General features: G+C 30.7%; 2 protein-coding genes across 4 annotated transcripts; both read right to left on the reverse strand.

Moving 5' to 3' along the window:
* Positions 1-1,737: 1,737 nt before the first annotated feature.
* Positions 1,738-6,774, reverse strand: LOC123209647 (WAT1-related protein At1g09380-like). Of its 2 annotated transcripts, none has more exons than XM_044627774.1 (7): positions 6,466-6,774; positions 4,045-4,107; positions 3,811-3,927; positions 3,477-3,726; positions 3,220-3,378; positions 2,150-2,272; positions 1,738-2,060 (listed from the first exon to the last, which is right to left on the reverse strand). In XM_044627774.1, exons 1-7 carry the CDS (start codon positions 6,639-6,641, stop codon positions 1,941-1,943), a joined length of 1,008 nt encoding a protein of 335 aa, XP_044483709.1. In that variant the 5' UTR covers positions 6,642-6,774; the 3' UTR covers positions 1,738-1,940. The 2 variants fall into 2 exon arrangements, with proteins under 2 accessions (XP_044483709.1, XP_044483708.1); XM_044627773.1 differs by having other exon boundaries at positions 2,150-2,301.
* Positions 6,775-11,423: 4,649 nt separating this feature from the next.
* On the reverse strand, positions 11,424-16,544 carry LOC123209707 (WAT1-related protein At1g09380-like). 2 transcript variants are annotated; one of them, XM_044627837.1, is made up of 7 exons: positions 16,133-16,544; positions 13,758-13,820; positions 13,525-13,641; positions 13,191-13,440; positions 12,934-13,092; positions 11,865-11,987; positions 11,424-11,749 (listed from the first exon to the last, which is right to left on the reverse strand). In XM_044627837.1, exons 1-7 carry the CDS (start codon positions 16,306-16,308, stop codon positions 11,630-11,632), a joined length of 1,008 nt encoding a protein of 335 aa, XP_044483772.1. In that variant the 5' UTR covers positions 16,309-16,544; the 3' UTR covers positions 11,424-11,629. The 2 variants fall into 2 exon arrangements, with proteins under 2 accessions (XP_044483772.1, XP_044483771.1); XM_044627836.1 differs by having other exon boundaries at positions 11,865-12,016; positions 16,133-16,542.
* Positions 16,545-19,818: the final 3,274 nt, after the last annotated feature.

Below are 19,818 nucleotides of genomic sequence, written 5' to 3' on the forward strand. Positions count from 1 at the left end.
AATAAACTTTAATTTGATTTCATTTTTTCCTTCTCAACCCAAAAAACTAACAATTTTTCCCAACCCAAGTTTTCAAAAATTATGAATTTGGTGTAGTTGCATCAAAATTGCACCACCAACCTATAATCACATTGATTAATGCAATTCTTGGCTAAAATTATGAATTTGGTGTAGTTACAAATACATAAATATTTATGTATGTCATCACATAATTAGATATTACTTTATCTTTAATTTAAAATCAACAAATCATATGATAACATATATAAAGTGTATATCCAAAATGGTTAAAATTATGAATTTGGTGTAGTTGCATCAAAATTGCACCACCAACCTATAATCACATTGATTAATGCAATTCTTGGCTAAAATTATGAATTTGGTGTAGTTACAAATACATAAACATTTATATGTGTCATCACATGATTAAGTATTACTTTGTCTTTAATTTAAAATCAATCAATCACATGATAATATATATAAAGTGTATACCCAAAATGGTTAAACATAGTTTTACAGATATTGAAATTTTTCTCCAAAAAATCAACCTCATATATACAAAATTACCACACATATAAATGTTTAAACATTTTTACCATAAATTAAGAAGAATTTCAAAAACACCTTGTGTTTGACTAACTGCCGTTGATGGTTATTATTTACACATCGTTTCTATTTAATTACACAAAAACTTCTGCATTTCTATTGTATCCTATGAATATATTTCTTTTGTCTATGCAAAGATATCAAAAATGAACTTAAATCCTAGATTGTTGATTGTTAATAATTGGATTTTTTCAGTTAGATTGGGAGTTTGGTGAGTAATAATGAAAGGTTTTTACTTAAAAACTTAAAATTTAAATTATGTACCTATGAAAGAATATGTTAGCAATCCCGCCAAGGCTTTGGCAACCCTGTCAAGGGTTGGCAGGTTAGCGATCCCACCAACTCTACTTTTATCCAAAGTTGAATATAAAGACAATTTAAGTATAAAACTATCTTTGTGGTATAAATGTTTAATATCTTAAAAATGTGATAAATTTGTATAAACAAATCAATTTAAGAGTAAAAATTTCAATATCCCTAGTTCTATTGAAATATAATAAAATTGAAATTTTAAAAAAGTTTTAATCATATTTTACCATCAATATGACAATTAAATTGATACAATTCATCTAATTTATTGGATCCGAGTTCACCTATGACGGGTCTATCTGATCCGGTTTTGTTAACTGCCAAAGGACAGTTACTGGTGGTTAATAATTGACAGTTGAACTATTATATAAAGTCCTAACTACCTCCCAAAAGGGATATACGCTATTTTTCTTTTTCCAAAAGGATTTCTCCACAAAACACACAAATATTTTGGCACAGATCCTGTCTTCCTAAAATGAAAAGCAATACGTGGGTAAATGACGTCGTGAAAATAGACTAACGTCAATACCTTATGTCGTATACGAAAAAGCTTCATCGAAAATTACTCCAAGTACGCAAATCTTTATTTACAAAATTTATAAAATTTAATCTTGACATATTTAATTATTCTCAATATGATTTAATTTTGAGTCAATCTACTATGATGAGTAAAACGGGTTTAACCATGACCTAGATTAAATTTTTCATCATCAGATGGGTTGATCCTCCCAGATTTTAAAACGTTGGTGTGAGAAGGAAAACACAAATTTATTCTTTCCGAATACAACTAATCTAAGTCTCAAACATTTAATAATCCAGTAGTTCAAAAGGAAACAGAAGTTTATTCTTGTTGATTCAAAGCAGAGTCAATACGAAATCCTGAAAAACCAGACCAGCTGACGCATGGATCATGGTAATTATTTATCATCAGACTCTTCATATTTTCTTCCAGTTTCATCAACCTGAATTAAGTGCCACGGTTGGCAGCATTTCCACAAGCATCCGGCTGCATTTCCGTGTCGACGCTATTCACTTTTTTCGTCTTTGCTTCTGCTCCTTTGATGGGTTTGTCCAGCTTGATCTCCTTGTCCTTTCCCCACAGCACAGCATACAGCCCAATGACAATCAAAACTGAACCAGTCGCTCTGTAAATAGAAACCATCCACATGAAAATATTTACTGGATTTATACATATGGAACATATATATATATATATATACACGTACACACTTACGTTCCCAGAAATAGTTTCTCGCCAAGCAGGGCCCAGCTGAGAATGGCGACGATAATGAGGGGCAGTGGGTTGAAGACGGAGACATAGAGAGGGCCTTTCTTTTGAATGCTCCAGGATGTGAGGCTAAAGGCAAGTGCAGAACACACAACTCCCTGGAAACAATAATTATGATACATTACATTGCATGCAGGACGTATGAAATTTGACAAGAAATTGTGTACGATATAAATAGAGTAAATAATCACTTAGTATAGAGAAAACTCACATGATTTGGCATGATACATCCAAAATCGAAATGTGTTCGGAAGAATCAATAAATCCTCATTAGAATGAATGTATCCCTTATTTCTTGAAAAAAATCCTAAAACGATGTAAACTCAAACAGTGCGTAGCATCTAGTGGTCAGGTAGCATCCCTTGCATGATAAGTTAAACACCCCTTAGGGTGGCATTGTCCCTTGTATGCCTGTCTAAAGGTGAATACGAACTAACCTAAACCCAAAAACTCTTGGCTCAAGTTTGGCGTGAAAAAAATGAGACAACTCTAGTTTGACTTGAGTTTTGTTAAATTAAAGTTAAAAATAGTTTAAATTTGAATTGATCTCTGAGTTTGAAATTCAAAATTCAATTCGAATTTTTTAGTGAAACTCATAACTCAGATTGTGGTTTAAATTTACAATTCATCAATAACGCAATTTATTTTATCCAATAAATAACAAAACAATGATAATTACTTAATATAATTTAAGTCGTACTATAAATTAATGATTAAACTATGATTTAACTCACAAATTAGATAGAGCCAAACTCCCCTATAATTGATTCAAATTCAACCTAAATGTATTCCAATTCAGTTGAATTGACTTTTGTGCTTGGACTTTTTCAATTTGGACAAGACCCTATTGCTCATTGGGGTGCGGGGTCCCGTATACTAACCAGAGAGCTGGACCTATATGTGTCAACATAATGCCACATAGACAAAGTGGTTCCCCAATTCCAATGTTTAGCATGTTAATTCATCGTTAGATCGAACCAATTAGACTGGAATTTACAAAGCAATGTGAAGCGTACCGCGTAGATAGCTGATATAAGCCTGATGGGAGAGCTCAAAGACCATGCAGAAAGCTTGTGTTCAGAGATTAGGCCAATCAACCCGCACTCGATGCTGCCCAGGAAACACATCAACGTTGTGCTGATGTACGGAGCCGGAAACTTCTTGCTCATCTGCGTCTGAAATCACAAACAAATAAATAACATAAAAAATGGTTACGATCATTTTCAACAGCTTAGAAAAAACCATTCACAGAGCCTGATAAAAGAAAACTAACTTGAGTCACGATCCATGCAGCCCAAGAAACGGTACTGGCCATCAGCAAAATCGAACCCAGAACCAAGTTTGAATTCGCGCTGGCGTTTTGCTTGCTCATCCGATTAGCGTAGCCCCAGTGAATGCCTGAATTAGGAATAGGAATCATTTCCCCATTGTAGAATGACAGTAACATGGCTCCACCGACGCACAGCGCTGTTCCTAAGACCTTTGCTTGCCCAGCTCTCGTCTTGATGCCAACAAATTCTTGCCTGGAAAACACGCCGGCAATCAAAAGGGTTAAGATTCAGGCTATTTGGCAGTGAAAGTAGATACATTACGATTGATTTTTGCACCTGAAAACGACGGCGAGGACGAAGGTGACTGCTGGTAGGATATTTGTCAATGCACAGCCGATTGTCGGGGTGGAGTAGGCTAGTCCAACTAAGTAAAGCACCTGGTTGCCGGAGGCGCTGCAGGATGGTTTCGAAAATGTGATGTTGAATTTAAGCGAAAAAAGGATCAATGTGCTTGTACAGGAGACTTTGTGACATGGAAAAAAGAATTTGGCTGGAGATCAGAAGACTTACCCAGTAAGAGAGCATAAGAGAATCTGGAAAACAACGAACTTGGTGATCTTTGGCCTGGTTTTCCTGCACAATAATATACCAAAATCTAGTCGTTTAGGCCTATGTTCTTGCTTATATAAAGTTCCAAGGAAAAAATAATCAAAAAGTTGCAGGAATTTGCCTGCAAATATTTCTTTTCTTGAATGAAACGGCCAAATAACTGTTCGTACCAACGTTTGAAAATATGACCTATTTCCAGCCTTTAAATTTAAAAAAGTCATTTTCTCATCTAAATATTAAAGTCAATTATTAATTTTAGTCATTTTATCTAAATATTATAACAGAATTAATATCAATTATATTTGTTTAAAAATACAAACAAACTAATTTTAATTTTAAATTTTTTTCTTTTTCCTCTCTATTTTTATTTTATCCTAAATAAATCTAGAAATTAATTATCGTCAACGAATTTGAGAATTACACCAATTAATGAAATTCTTGATTGAAATTGCACGGATAAATATGATTCTTGATCGAAATCATATTGATTAATGCAATTCTTAACTGAAATTATGAATTTGATGTAGTTGTATAAAATTTGCACCAACAACCTATAATCACCTGAAATCTCATCAATTGATGTGATTCTCGACTTTATTAACGAAGAATCTTGTCATTGTCAATTAATTTTAAATTTATTTTTTATTTGTTTTAATTGAAATTAATATAAATTAATAATAAAAACCATAATTACTCAAATTATAAGAGTAAAGTATTATTTAGTTTCAAGGTTTTTTATTTTTCCTTTTGAAAAACTTTATTAAAAAATTAACAGAGGAAAGATTACATTGTCACAAGTGTGACACCAATTTAATTAAAAGACCAAAAGACTTATTCCTACCCAAGGTTTGACCCATTCCCATAAGATGAAATTGCAATGGTGGAAAGGTTGATGGTAGGAGGACAAGATGATGAAAAAGCCAAACAATGGCCAGAACAACTTCTGGTCATCGAAGAAAGAGGAAAAAACTTTGGAGAAAAAATGAATTTTTTTAAACTTAATCCATGGGGTTAATTTTTGTTTTTTAAACCAAGAGAAAAAATAATATAAGTTTTCAGGGTTTTATAGTTTAGTGATAAAATGATAATTTTATCTCTATATTAATGGTTTTGGTTAGGTTTAATAGCTTATGAATGAGTGTTTGAATTTTTAAATATATTTGAGAATGAGTTAAACCTTGGATGGGAAGAAGTCTTTTGGCCTGATTTAAACATAGCTTAGAGTTCACTGCCAATCCCAATGGACATTAGGCAAGTAATTATCATGCATGTGATGTGCATGTGCATGCATGACATGGCAACCATGCATGCATGGTTGTAATACACACATGCCATTTGTTAAATCAAATTAAGTCAAGTAAATTTTCCCGAAGCTAATTAATTGCACTCTTTGTATAGAAACAAGCTAGCACGCTTAACCGTTCATGCATGGCATGGCAGTTAATGCATGGTCTCTAAAACACAAAACTCAACTAATTTCTGTGTTTTGGTTTAATGGCTGACACCGAAAAGAAATCAGAAGCAAAGTTTCTGAAACAATTAATTCCAACATCTCCGAAGATTTAATTGCTGTTTAATTACAACTCTGACCAGGAAATTAATTATCATGGTGAAAGTCAGAAGTCAACTGTTAAAAAATAATTCAAATTGAATAGAAAAATTAAAAGCCATTAAACTTCAAACATTCCTTTGTCACTTCCCTGCTGATTCTCAGCAACCAAACAGAGAGATAAATACTTTATCATTTATCACATGGGAAATTGCTTGAAGTCATATTTTATGCAACTTTTGAATATATTAATTAAAAGATTAATAATTAAAACCCCATTTCTAAATTTTATATATATATGAGCTCAAAATTTACAAAACAACCCCCATATCTAGCTTAGAAATTTAGACTGAATTGATTCAAAAATAAACAAGAAATGAGCTCAAGTTTACAAAACAGATCATTAATTTAAGCGAATGCTCAGAAAAAGAAAAAAACCATTTCTTCATATTTATAAAAGAAGTGAATATATAACTCTAAAGATTCCAATTAAAACCCCATTTCAAGCATGAATATATATATATATATATATATATATATATATATATATATATATATATATATATATAGTGGCAATGAGCTCAAAGTTTACAAAACAGGTCAATAATTCAAACGAATGCTCAAAAAAATAACCCATTTCTTCATATGTGTATGCATATGAAAGAAGTGAATATACAACTCAAAAGATTTCAAGCATGAAAATTAGAGCTAAAAAATATATAATAAGCTAAAACTTTCAAAATAAATGAACTAATACATGCATGCATGAATATCCATGAAAATGGCCGCAAAAAAATCCAATAAAAAAAGGCTAAATGTTTTAGAAACTTTACCACTCCAAGAAATAGGCAACGGGGAGCATAACGAAGGTAGCAAAAATTTGCCTGTAAGTGACAAGAACAAGAGGCTTCATGCCGGCGTCCAAGGCCAATTTTGAGGTAATGATCACGCCTGCAGACCCGAATTGAACCAAAACCATGAACAAAAATGGAAGAAAATCACTCAACATTTTTGCTTCAATAGTCCCTCTTCGAACCTAGCTAGCTCTCTAGGAATTTTTTTTATATGAGGAAAAACAATAAAACTAGCTGGCTTGAGAGAAGTTGAAGAAGACAAAGAAAAGGGTGATGAATGAGAATAAAATAGAAGAGAGAATTTAAGACTGAGAGAGAGCTTTATTCAAAACAGAAAGTGATGAAGAAAGAAGAAGAAGATGATGCTTGGCATGCAAAAGAGAGAAACGCCTGAGGAATTTTCTTGCTTGCAACACTTGTGCGTTTGCATGGGGACAAAATTATATATGTAACTATCAATTTTTAAATATAATTTATGGAAAAAGTTTAATTTAATTTTTGCTTTCACTTTTCTTTCTTGAGTTCCCAACTTTGGCTATCTTCGAAAACTTGAAGCAACCAAATTGCATTAAGCCGTGTAAGCAATACACAGCCTATTATGAAACCTCCATGGACCTTGGTTACTTACCCTAAATTAAGCACTTTTTAAAGGTACGTTACCTGTACATTGTATTGATTTTTGAGCATAGGTGTTTTGTTAATAACTTTGAGTATCTTAGGATGTCAAATATAATGTATGATACTTGAATTCCAAATAAAAAAATATGAGTTTTTGGTGTGACATTTATATAACTTTGAGCTATTCTATGATTCATATAGTTTGATATTAAAGTCGTTATCATATCTTTTAGTTGTAATTGTAACTATAGACACTAAGATTATGAAGTGTGATGGCAATGGCAAACCCAAAAGGGCTTAAGGGTGGTCAGCTGACCCCTATTAGTTTTGAAAGATCATTAAATTAAAAATATAGAAAATATCAATGTCATCTCTAATATTCTAGATAAATTCTTCTTAGATTTTATCATTTGTTATTGATCCTTCCATATTTTACTTTTATTTAAGTTAAACCATCTAAGTTTTACCTTTGAGTCAGTCACCGCATAATGGTATGTTAAGACCTTAAGTATAAGTTAACTTTCAAATAAGTTAAATTCAAACTTGAATGATTGTTAATATAACATAAGAGACGTCAAATCTAGCGTTGGATTCAATATACGCTAAGCTTGAATAAGATCCAGCTTGCAATTAGCTTGAATCTAAAAGAGTCAGTTCGAGATCTACTGAAGATTGACGAGTTGAAATTTGACACATCTAAAAAATAATTTAACTTCAGATTTAATTTGATTTGAGCTAACTCAAATTCAAATATTTGGATTAGCTCAAACTTGAATCGTTTATGAAAACGGACTTAATTCTTACTCAGACTCAACTCATTCTATTTAAATTTAAATACAAACTTGAGCAACTCAAAATAAATCCAACTCTCACATGAATAGACAGTGGCCATCTTTATAACACTACCATAGCTAGTCATTTTAATAAAATTATAAATACATTGCTATCTAATTGTCATATCATATATAAGCATCTAATAAGCAATAGGTGTTGATTTTCAAAGTGCGTTTTGTATAAGCACTTAATGGCACATTATTGAAGATTCCTCCTCAGTTTATTTCTTTCTAATTATTGTTCATTTACAAAGAATACGCTTATTGGACATTTACCTAAAAATAAGCGAATCTAATCACTATTAACTTCTTCCACCAATTAATGCAAGTGCCTTTCCTTTATTTCCACTAGCTCAATTTTATTTTACTTTTCTCCATTTACATAAGACTACCTCATTATATTTCTTATTATTACAGAAAGAAAAAACATTTGATAGTACTAGAATTAAATTTCGATAGAACTTTGATTGCTTCAAAATTAATTATTAAAAGTTGACTATACTATACATACATACATACATACATACATGCATGCATACATATATATATATATATATATTTACTCACCTACGGATAGTTAAAATTAATGGTTTCAAGGGTAAAATTATCATTTTATTTGTAATATTAAAAATAAACTTTAATTTGATTTCATTTTTTCCTTCTAAACCCTAAAAACTAACAATTTTTTCCAACCCAAGTTTTCAAAAATATCATTTTCCCCTCTAGGGTTTCCAATTTTTCAAATTCAGTTTTTTGATGATGAAGAGACTTCTCCGACAACCTCCAGGCAACGTATCTTCCTCTCCAATGCAGCCTCTTTCCAGTTGTGCTCCATCCCATCCTCCCAAAGACGATGCCAAGGAGGATGGGAAGGAGCATGGTCGGAAGGAGGATACGTTGGAGAGAAAGAGACAGTACCTAGAGATTGTTTGTCGTCGCTGAAAAATTTAATCTGAAAGTTTAGAAACCCTAAAGGAAAAATATTGTTTTTGAATACTTAGGTTGGAGGAAAATTGTTAATTTTTAAAGTTTAAGGGGAGGGGAATGATATAACTAAGGACTCAGTTAATTTTAACGACCCATGGGTAGACAGATAAGATTTTTAAAATTAATAGAGGGAAACTTGGAAAATCAACATACTTGGGGGGGGGGGGGGGGGAGGGGGGGAGACGGGGAATAAGTCCTTTGGCCAATAAATTATGGTATCAACACATGATTGAATGAGTTAATTATTTACTTTATCTAATTAAAATCCCACATTCATTTGATGATATATAAATTCATTTGTATTCGTTAATATATTACTTATATATAAAATATTATTATTAAAAATGTAATTAAGTGGCTTATATTCTCCTACTTGTAAGAGAAAATAATTAATTAAAATAATTTTATCAAATATTGTAAAATTTGATTGTTACATATTCAGGACATGTTCTTCTACATAACTTACATAGAATATCACACTAAGTAATTTGAGGTCTTTTGTCCTACAAATTTCAAATAATATTTCTAGCTTTACCTCTTTACTAATATATATGGCATTTTAAATGACTTATTCGTCATCTCATCCGTATTAATTAGTATAGAATTTTATTTTACGACCACAATATAATAAGTATTTATTGACACTTTTTTATAAATGTTAATGATATTTATAAATATTGCTAATATTTTAACTGACACATAAACAAATATCATTGAATCTTGTGTCGCTATAAGTTTTAGTAGCAATTATTTGTAATGTTGGTATAAACACAAAATAATTGTCGCTAAAAGTTAGATAATATGGTATCAATTATATTATTCATGACATTTAAAATTACCATGAAATTCAATTTCAATTCAAAATGTTAAGAAGTAAAATTAACATTTTATTCCTACAATATGAGTTCACAGGTGGACGTTTTCAACTATCACAAGTTTACTTTTGAGATTAGTTTAAAACTTGGATGGGAAATAGTCCTTTGACCTAAAATTAAATAATTTTGAAATAAAAATAATGTATAAATTATTATATAATAATATAATAATTACACCAATCAATGTAATTCTTGATTGAAATTACACCGATAGATATGATTCTTGATTGAAATCACATTGATTAATGCAATTCTTGGCTAAAATTATGAATTTGGTGTAGTTACAAATACATAAACATTTATGTGGGTCATCATATGATTAAGTATTACTTTGTCTTTAATTTAAAATCAATCAATTACAAATAACATATATAAAATATATACCCAAAATGGTTAAACATAGTTTTAAAGGTATTGAAATTTTTCTCCAAAAAATCAACCTCACATACAAAATTACCACACATATAAATGTTTAAACATTTTTACCATAAATTAAGAAGAATTTCGAAAACACCTTGTGTTTGACCAACTACTGTTGGTAGTTATTATTTACACATCGTTTGTATTTAATTACATAAAAACTAATGCATTTCTATTGTATCCTATGAATATATTTCTTTTGTCTATGCAAAGATATAAAAAATGAACTCAAATCCTAGATTGTTGATTGTTAATGGTTGGATTTTTTTAGTTAGATTTGGAGTTTGGTGAGTACTAATGAAAGGTTTTTACTTAAAAACTTAAATTTTAAATTATGTACCTGTGGAAGAATCTGTTAGCAATCCCGCCAAGGCTTCAACAACCCTATCAAGGGTTGGCAGGTTAGCGTCCCACCAACTCTACTTTTACCCAAAGTTGAATATAAAGACAATTTAAGTATAATACTATCTTTGTGGTATAAATATTTAATATCTTAAAAATGTGATAAATTTGTATAAACAGATCAATTTAAGAGTAAAAATTTCAATATCCTTAGTTCTATTGAAATATAATAAAATTGAAATTTTAAAAAAAAGTTTTAATCATAATTTACCATCAGTATGACAATTAAATTGATACAATTAATCTAATTTATTGGATTCGGGTTCACCTATGACGGGTCAATTCGATCCGGTTTTGTTAATTGTCAAAGGACAGTTACTGGTGGTTAATAATTGGTAATTGGACTATTATATAAAATCCTAATTGCCTCCCAAAAGGGATATACGCTATTTTTCTTTTTCTAAAGGATTTCTCCACAAAACACACAAATATTTTGGCACAGATCCTGTCTCCCTAAAATGAAAAGCAATACGTGGGTAAATGACGTCGTAGAAATAGGCTAACGTCGATACCTTACGCCGTATATGAAAAAGCTTCATTGAAAATTACTCTGGGTATGCAAATCTTTATTTACAAAATTCATAGAATTTGGTCCTGACATATTTAATTATTCTTAACATGATGTAATTTTGAGTCAATCTATTATGACGAGTAAAACGGGTTTAACCATGACCTAGATTAAATTTTTTATCATCAGAAGGGTTGATCCACCCAGATTTTTAAACGTTGCTGTGAAAAGGAAAACACAAATTTATTCTTTTCGATTACAGCTAATCTAAGTCTCAAACATTTCATAATCAAGTAGTTCAAAAGGAAACACAAGTTTATTCTTGTTGATTAAAAGCAGAGTCAACACGAAATCCTGAAAAACCAGACCAGCTGACGCATGGATCATGGTAATTATTTATCATCAGACTCTTCATATTTTCTTCCATTTTCATCAACCTGAATTAAGTGCCACGATTGGCAGCATTTCCCCAAGCATCCGGCTGCATTTCCACGTCGACGCTATTCACTTTTTTCGTCTTTGCTTCTGCTCCTTTGATGGGTTTGTCCAGCTTGATCTCCTTGTCCTTTCCCCACAGCACAGCATACAGCCCAATGACAATCAAAACTGAACCAATCGCTCTGTAAATAGAAACCATCCACATGAAAATATTTACTGGATTTATACATATGGAATATATATATATATATATATATATATATATATATATATATATATATTCACGCACACACTTACGTTCCCAGAAATAGTTTCTCGCCAAGCAGGGCCCAGCTGAGAATGGCGACGATAATGAGGGGCAGTGGGTTGAAGACGGAGACATAGAGAGGGCCTTTCTTTTGAATGCTCCAGGATGTGAGGCTAAAGGCAAGTGCAGAACACACAAATCCCTTGAAACAATGATTATGATACATTACATTGCATGCATGACGTATGAAATTTGACAAGAAATTGTGTACGATATAAATAGAGTAAATAATCACTTAGTATAGAGAAAACTCACGTGATTTAGCATGATACATCCAAAATCGAAATGTGTTCAGCAGAATCAATAAATCCTCATTAGAATGAATGTATCCCTTATTTCTTGAAAAAATCCTAAAACGATGTAAACTCAAAGAGTGCGTAGCATCTAGTGGTCGGGTTGCATCCCTTGCATGATAAGTTAAACACCCCATAGGGTGGCGTTGTCCCTTGTACACCTGTCTAAAGGTGGATACAAACTGACCTAAACCCAAAAACTCTTGGCTCAAGTTTGATGTGAAAAACAATGAGGCAACTTTAGTTTGACTCGAGTTTATCAAATTAAAGTTAAGAATAACTCAAATTTGAATTGATCTCTGAGTTTGAAGTTTAAAATTCAATTCGAGTTTTTTAATAAAATTCATGACTCAGATTGTGATTTAAATTCATAATTCATTAATAAAACAATTTATTTTACCCAATAAATAACAAAACAATGATAATTACTTAATATAATTTGACTAGTACTATAAATCAATGATTAAGCTATGATTTAACTCACAAATTAGATAGGGCCAAACTCCCTTACAATTGATTCAAATTCAGCCTCAATGTATTCCAATTCAGTTGAATTGACTTTTGTGCTTGGACTTTTTCAATTTGGACAAGACCCTATTGCTCATTGGGGTGCGGGGTCCCGTATACTAACCAGAGAGCTGGACCTATATGTGTCAACATAATGCCATATAGACAAAGCGGTTCCCCAATTCCAATGTTAAGCATGTTAATTCATCGTTAGATCGAACCAATTAGACTGAAATTTACAAAGCAATGTGAAGCGTACCGCGTAGATAGCTGATATAAGCCTGATGGGAGAGCTCAAAGACCATGCAGAAAGCTTGTGTTCAGAGATTAGGCCAGTCAACCCGCACTCGATGCTGCCCAGGAAACACATCAACGTTGTGCTGATGTACGGAGCCGGAAACTTCTTGCTCATCTGCGTCTGAAATCACAAACAAACAAATAACATAAAAAATGGTTACGATCATTTTCAACAGCTTAGAAAAAACCATTCACAGAGCCTGATAAAAGAAAACTAACTTGAATCACGATCCATGCAGCCCAAGAAACGGTACTGGCCATCAGCAAAATCGAACCCAGAACCAAGTTTGAATTGGTGCTGGCGTTTTGCGTGCTCATCCGATTAGCGTAGCCCCAGTGAATGCCTGAATTAGGAATAGGAATCATTTCCCCATTGTAGAATGACAGTAACATGGCTCCACCGACGCACAGCACTGTTCCTAAGACCTTTGCTTGCCCAGCTCTCGTCTTGATGCCAACAAATTCTTGCCTGGAAAACACGCCGGCAATCAGAAGGGTTAAGATTCAGGCTATTTGGCAGTGAAAGTAGATACATTACGACTGATTTTTGCACCTGAAAACGACGGCGAGGACGAAGGTGACTGCTGGTAGGATATTTGTCAATGCACAGCCGATTGTCGGGGTGGAGTAGGCTAGTCCGACGAAGTAAAGCACCTGGTTGCCGGTGGCGCTGCAGGATAGTTTCAAGAATGTGATGTTGAATTTAAGCGAAAAAAGGATCAATGTGCTTGTACAGGAGACTTTGTGACATGGAAAAAAAATTTGGCTGGAGATCAGAAGACTTACCCAGTAAGAGAGCATAAGAGAATCTGGAAAACAATGAACTTGGTGATCTTTGGCCTGGTTTTCCTGCACAATAATATACCAAAATCTAGTCGTTTAGGCCTATGTTCTTGCTTATATAAAGTTCCAAGGAAAAAATCATCAAAAAGTTGCGGGAATTTGCCTGCAAATATTTATTTTCTGAATGAAACGGCCAAATCACTGTTCGTACCAACGTTTGAAAAAATAACCTATTTCCACCCTTTAAATTTAAAAAAGTCATTTTCTCATCCAAATATTAAAGTCAACTATTAATTTTAATTTTAATTTTTTTTCCTTTTCCTCTCTATTTTTATTTTAACCTAAATAAATCTAGAAATTAATTATCATCAACGAATTTGAGAATTACACCAATTAATGTAATTCTTGATTGAAATTGCACTGATAAATATTATTCTTGATTGAAATCACACTGATTAATGTAATTCTTAACTAAAATTATGAATTTGGTGTAGTTGCATCAAAATTGCACCACCAACCTATAATCACCTGAAATCTCATCAATAGGTGTGATTCTCGACATCATTAACGATGAATTGTGTCATTGTCAATTAATTTTAAATTTATTTTAATTGAAATTAATAATAAAAAACATAATTACTCAAATTATAAGAATAAAATATTATTTAGTTTCAAGGTTTTTTTTTTCCTTTTGAACAATTTTATTAAAAAATTAATAGAGGAAAGACTACATAGTCACAAATGTGACACCTATTTAATTAAAAGGTCAAAAGACGTATTCCTACCCAAGGTTTAACCCATTCCCATTTGATGAAATTGCAATGGTGGAAAGGTTGATGGCGGAAGGAGAAGATGATGAGAAGGCCAAAAAACGCTGGGAACAACTTCTGGTCATTGAAGAAAGAGGAAAAAACTTTGGAGAAAAGTGATTTTTTTTTAAAATTAATCCTTGAGGATAAATGTTTGTTTTTTAAACCAAAAGAAAAAATAATATAAGTTTTTAGGATTTTTATGGTTTAGTGATAAAATGATAATTTTATCCCTATACTAATAGTTTTGGTTAGGTTTAATAGCCCATAAATAAGTGTTTGAATTTTTAAATGTATTTGAGAATGAGTTAAACCCTAGATGGGAAGAAGTCTTTTGGCCTAATTTATATATAGCTTAGAGTTCACTGCCAATCGCAATGGACATTAGGCAAGTAATTATCATGCATGTGATGTGCATGTGCACGCATGACATGGAAACCATGCATGCATGGTTGTTATACACACATGCCATTTGTTAAATCAAATTAAGTCAAATAAATTTTCCCGAAGCTAATTAATTGCACTCTATGTATAGAAACAAGCTAGCACGCTTAACTGTTCATGCATGGGATGGCAGTTAATGCATGGCCTCTAAAACATAAAACTCAATTAATTCCTGTGTTTTGGTTTTCAAAATCGGAAATCAGAAGCAAAGTTTCTGAAACAGTTAATTCCAACATTTCCGAAGATTTAATGGCTGTTTAGTTACAACTCGACCAGGAAATTAATTATCATGGTGAAAGTCAGAAGTCAAGATTCCTTCTAGTCAAAATTGAATAGAAAAATTAAAAGCCATTAAACTTCAAACATTCCTTTGTCACTTTCCTACTGATTCTCAGCAACCAAGCAAAGCCAAGATAAATACTTTATTATATTTCACACGGACATTGCTTGAAATTCCTTCTGATTCTCAGAAACCAAACAGAGAGATAAATACTTTATCATATATCACATGGGAAATTGCTTGAAGTCATATTTTATGCAACTTTTGAATATATTAATTAAAAGATTAATAATTAAAACCCCATTTCTAAATTTTATATATATATGAGCTCAAAATTTACGAAACAACCCCATATCTAGCTTAGAAATTTAGACTGAATTGATTAAAAAATAAACAAGAAATGAGCTCAAGTTTACAAAACAGATCATTAAGTTAAGTGAATGCTCAGAAAAAAAAAACCATTTCTTCATATTTATAAAAGAAGTGAATATATAACTCTAAAGATTCCAATTAAAACCCCATAGCATGAATACACACACACACACACACACACACACACATAGTGGCAATGAGCTCAAAGTTTACAAAATAGATCAATAATTCAACCGAATGCTAAAAAAAATAACCCATTTCTTTATATATGTATGTATATGAAAGAAGTGAATATATAACTCAAAAGATTTCCAAATCAAAACCCCATTTCAAGCATGAAAATTAGAGCTAAACAATATATAATAAGCTAAAAATTTCAAAATAAATGAACTAATACATGCATGCATGAATATCCATGATAATGGCCGCCAAAAAATCCAATAAAAAAAGGCTAAATGTTTTAGAAACTTTACCACTCCAAGAAATAGGCAACGGGGAGCATAACGAAGGTAGCAAAAATTTGCCTGTAAGTGACAAGAACAAGAGGCTTCATGCCGGCTTCCAAGGCCAATTTTGCGGTAATGTCCATGCCCGCATACCCGAATTGAACCGAAACCATGAACAAAAATGGAAGAAAATCACTCAACATTTTTGCTTCAATAGTCCCTCTTCGAACCTAGCTAGCTCTCTAGGAATTTTTTTTATATGAGAAAAAACAATAAAACTAGCTGGCTTGAGAGAAGTTGAAGAAGACAAAGAAAAGGGTGATGAATGAGAATAAAATAGAAGAGAGAATTTAAGACTGAGAGAGAGCTTTATTCAAAACAGAAAGTGATGAAGAAAGAAGAAGAAGATGATGCTTGGCATGCAAAAGAGAGAAACGGCTGAGGAATTTTCTTGCTTGCAACACTTGTGCGTTTGCATGGGGACAAAATTATATATGTAACCATCATTTTTTAAATCTAATTTATGGAAAAAAGTTTAATTTAATTTTTGCTTTCAGTTTTCTTTCTTGGGTTCCCAACTTTGGCTATCTTCGAAAACTTGAAGCAACCGAATTGCATTAAGCCGTGTAAGCAATACACAGCCTATTATGAAACCACCATGAACCATGGTTACTTACCCTAAATTAAGCACTTTATAAAGGTACGTTACCTGTACATTGTATTGATTTTTTAGCATAGGTGTTTTGGTAATAACTTTGAGTATTTAAGGATGTCAAATATAATGTATGATACTTGAATTCCAAACAAAAAAGTATGAGCTTTTGGTGTAATATTTATATGACTTTGAGCTATTCTATGATTCATATCATTTGATATTAAAGTTGTTATCACATCTTTTAATTGTAATAGTAGCCATAGACACTAAGATTATGGAGTGTGGTGGCAATGGCAAAACCAAAAGGGGTTAAGGGTGGTTAGCTAACCCTTATTAGGTTTGAAAGATCATTAAATTAAAAATATAGAAAATATCAATATAATTTTTAACATTCTAGATAAACTCTTCTTAGATTTTATCATTTCTTATTGATCCTTCCATATTTTACTTTTATTTAAGTTGGACCATCTAAGTTTTACCTTTGAGTCAGCCACCGCAAAATGGTATGTTAGGACCTTAAGTATAAGTTAACTTTCGAATAAGTTAAATCCAAACTTTAATGATTGTTAATATAACATAAGAGACGTCAAATCTAATGTTGGATTCAATATACGCCAAGCTTTAATAAGACCCAACTTGCAATCAGCTTGAATCTAAAAGAGTCAGTTCAAGATCTACTGAAGATTGACGAGTTGAAATTTGACACATCTAAAAAATAATTTAACTTCAGATTTAATTTGATTCGAGCTAACTCAAATTCAAATATTTGGATTAGCTCAAACTTGAATCATTTATGAAAACGGACTTAATTCTTACTCAAACTCAACTCATTCTATTTAAATTTAAATACAAACTTGAGCAACTCAAAATAAATCCAACTCTCACATGAATAGACAGTGACCATCTTTATAACACTACCATAGCTAGTCATTTTAATAACATTATAAATACATTGCTATCTAATTGTCATATCATATATAAGCATCTAATAAGCAATAGGTGTTGATTTTCAAAGTGCGTTTTGTATAAGCACTTAATGGCACATTATTGAAGATTCCTCCACAGTTTATTTCTTTATAATTATTGTTCATTTACAAAGAATACGCTTATTGGACATTTACCTAAAAATAAGCGAATCTAATCACTATTAACTTCTTCCACCAATTAATGCAAGTGCCTTTCCTTTATTTCCACTAGCTCAATTTTATTTTACTTTTCCCCATTTACATAAGACTACCTCATTATATTTCTTATTATTACAGAAAGAAAAAATATTTGATAGTACTAGAATTAAATTTCGATAGAACTTTGATTGCTTCAAAATTAATTATTAAAAATTGACTGTAATATACATACATACATACATACATACATACATGCATACATACATATACATATATATACATATACATATACATACATATACATATATATACATATACATATACATATATATATACACACATATATATATATATATATATATATATATATATATATATATATATATATATATATATATATATATGTGTGTGTGTGTGTGTGTGTATATGTATATGTATATATATATACATATACACATATATATATATATATAAATATATATATATACATATATATATATATACATATACATATACATAAATATATATATACATATACATATACATAAATATATATATATATATACATAAATATATATATATATATATATATATATATATATATATATATATATATATATACACATATATATATATATATATATATATATATATATATATATATATATGTGTATATATATATGTGTATATATATATATATATATATATATATACACATATATATATATATATATATATATATATATATATATACACATATATATATACACATATATATATATATATATATATATATATATATATATATATATATATATATATATATATATATATATATATATATATATATATATATATATATATATATATATTTACCCACCTATGGATAGTTAAAATAAACGGTTTCAAGGGTAAAATTATCATTTTATTTGTAATATTAAAAATAAACTTTAATTTGATTTCATTTTTTCCTTCTAAACCCTAAAAACTAACCATTTTCCCCAACTCAAGTTTTCAAAAATAGCATTTTCCCCTCTAGGGTTTCCAATTTTTCAAATTTAGTTTTTTGATGATGAAGAGACTTCTCCGACAACCTCTAGGTAACGTCTCTTCCTCTCCAATGCAGCCTCTTTCTAGTTGTGCTCCATCCTATCCTCCCAAAGACGATGCCAAAGAGGATGGGAAGGAGCACGGTCGGAAGGAGGATACGTTGGAGAGAAAGAGATAGTACCTAGAGATTGTCTGTCGTCGCTGAATAAGTCCTTCGGCCAATAAATTATGGTACCAACACATGATTGAATGAGTTAATTATTTACTTTACCTAATTAAAATCCCACATTCGTTTGATGATATATATATTTATTTGTATTAGTTAATATCTTACTTATACATAAAATATTATTATTAAGAATGTAATTAAGTGGCTTATATTCTCCTACTTGTAAGTGAAAATAATTAATTAAAATAATTTTATCAAATATTATAAAATTTTATTGTTACATATTCAAGACATGTTCTTCTACATAACTTACATAGAATATCACACTAAGTAATTTGAGGTCTTCTGTACTTCAAATTTCAAATATTATTTCTAGCTTTACCTCTCTACTAATATATATGGCATTTAAAATGACTTATTCGTCATCTCATCTGTATTAATTAGTATAGAATTTTATTTTACCACCACAATGTAATAAGTATTTATTGACATTTTTTTTATAAATGTTAATGGTATTTATAAATATCGCTAATATTTTAATTGACACATGAATAAATATCATTGAATTTTGTGTCGCTATAAGTTTTAGTGGTAATTATTTGCAATGTTGGTATAAACACAAAATAATTGTCACTAAAAGTCAGATAATATGGTATCAATTATATTATTCATGACATTTAAAATTACCATGAAATTTAATTTCAATTCAAAATGT

The sequence above is a fragment of the Mangifera indica genome, chromosome 2 (genome assembly GCF_011075055.1).
Source record: "Mangifera indica cultivar Alphonso chromosome 2, CATAS_Mindica_2.1, whole genome shotgun sequence".
Lineage (NCBI taxonomy): Eukaryota > Viridiplantae > Streptophyta > Magnoliopsida > Sapindales > Anacardiaceae > Mangifera > Mangifera indica.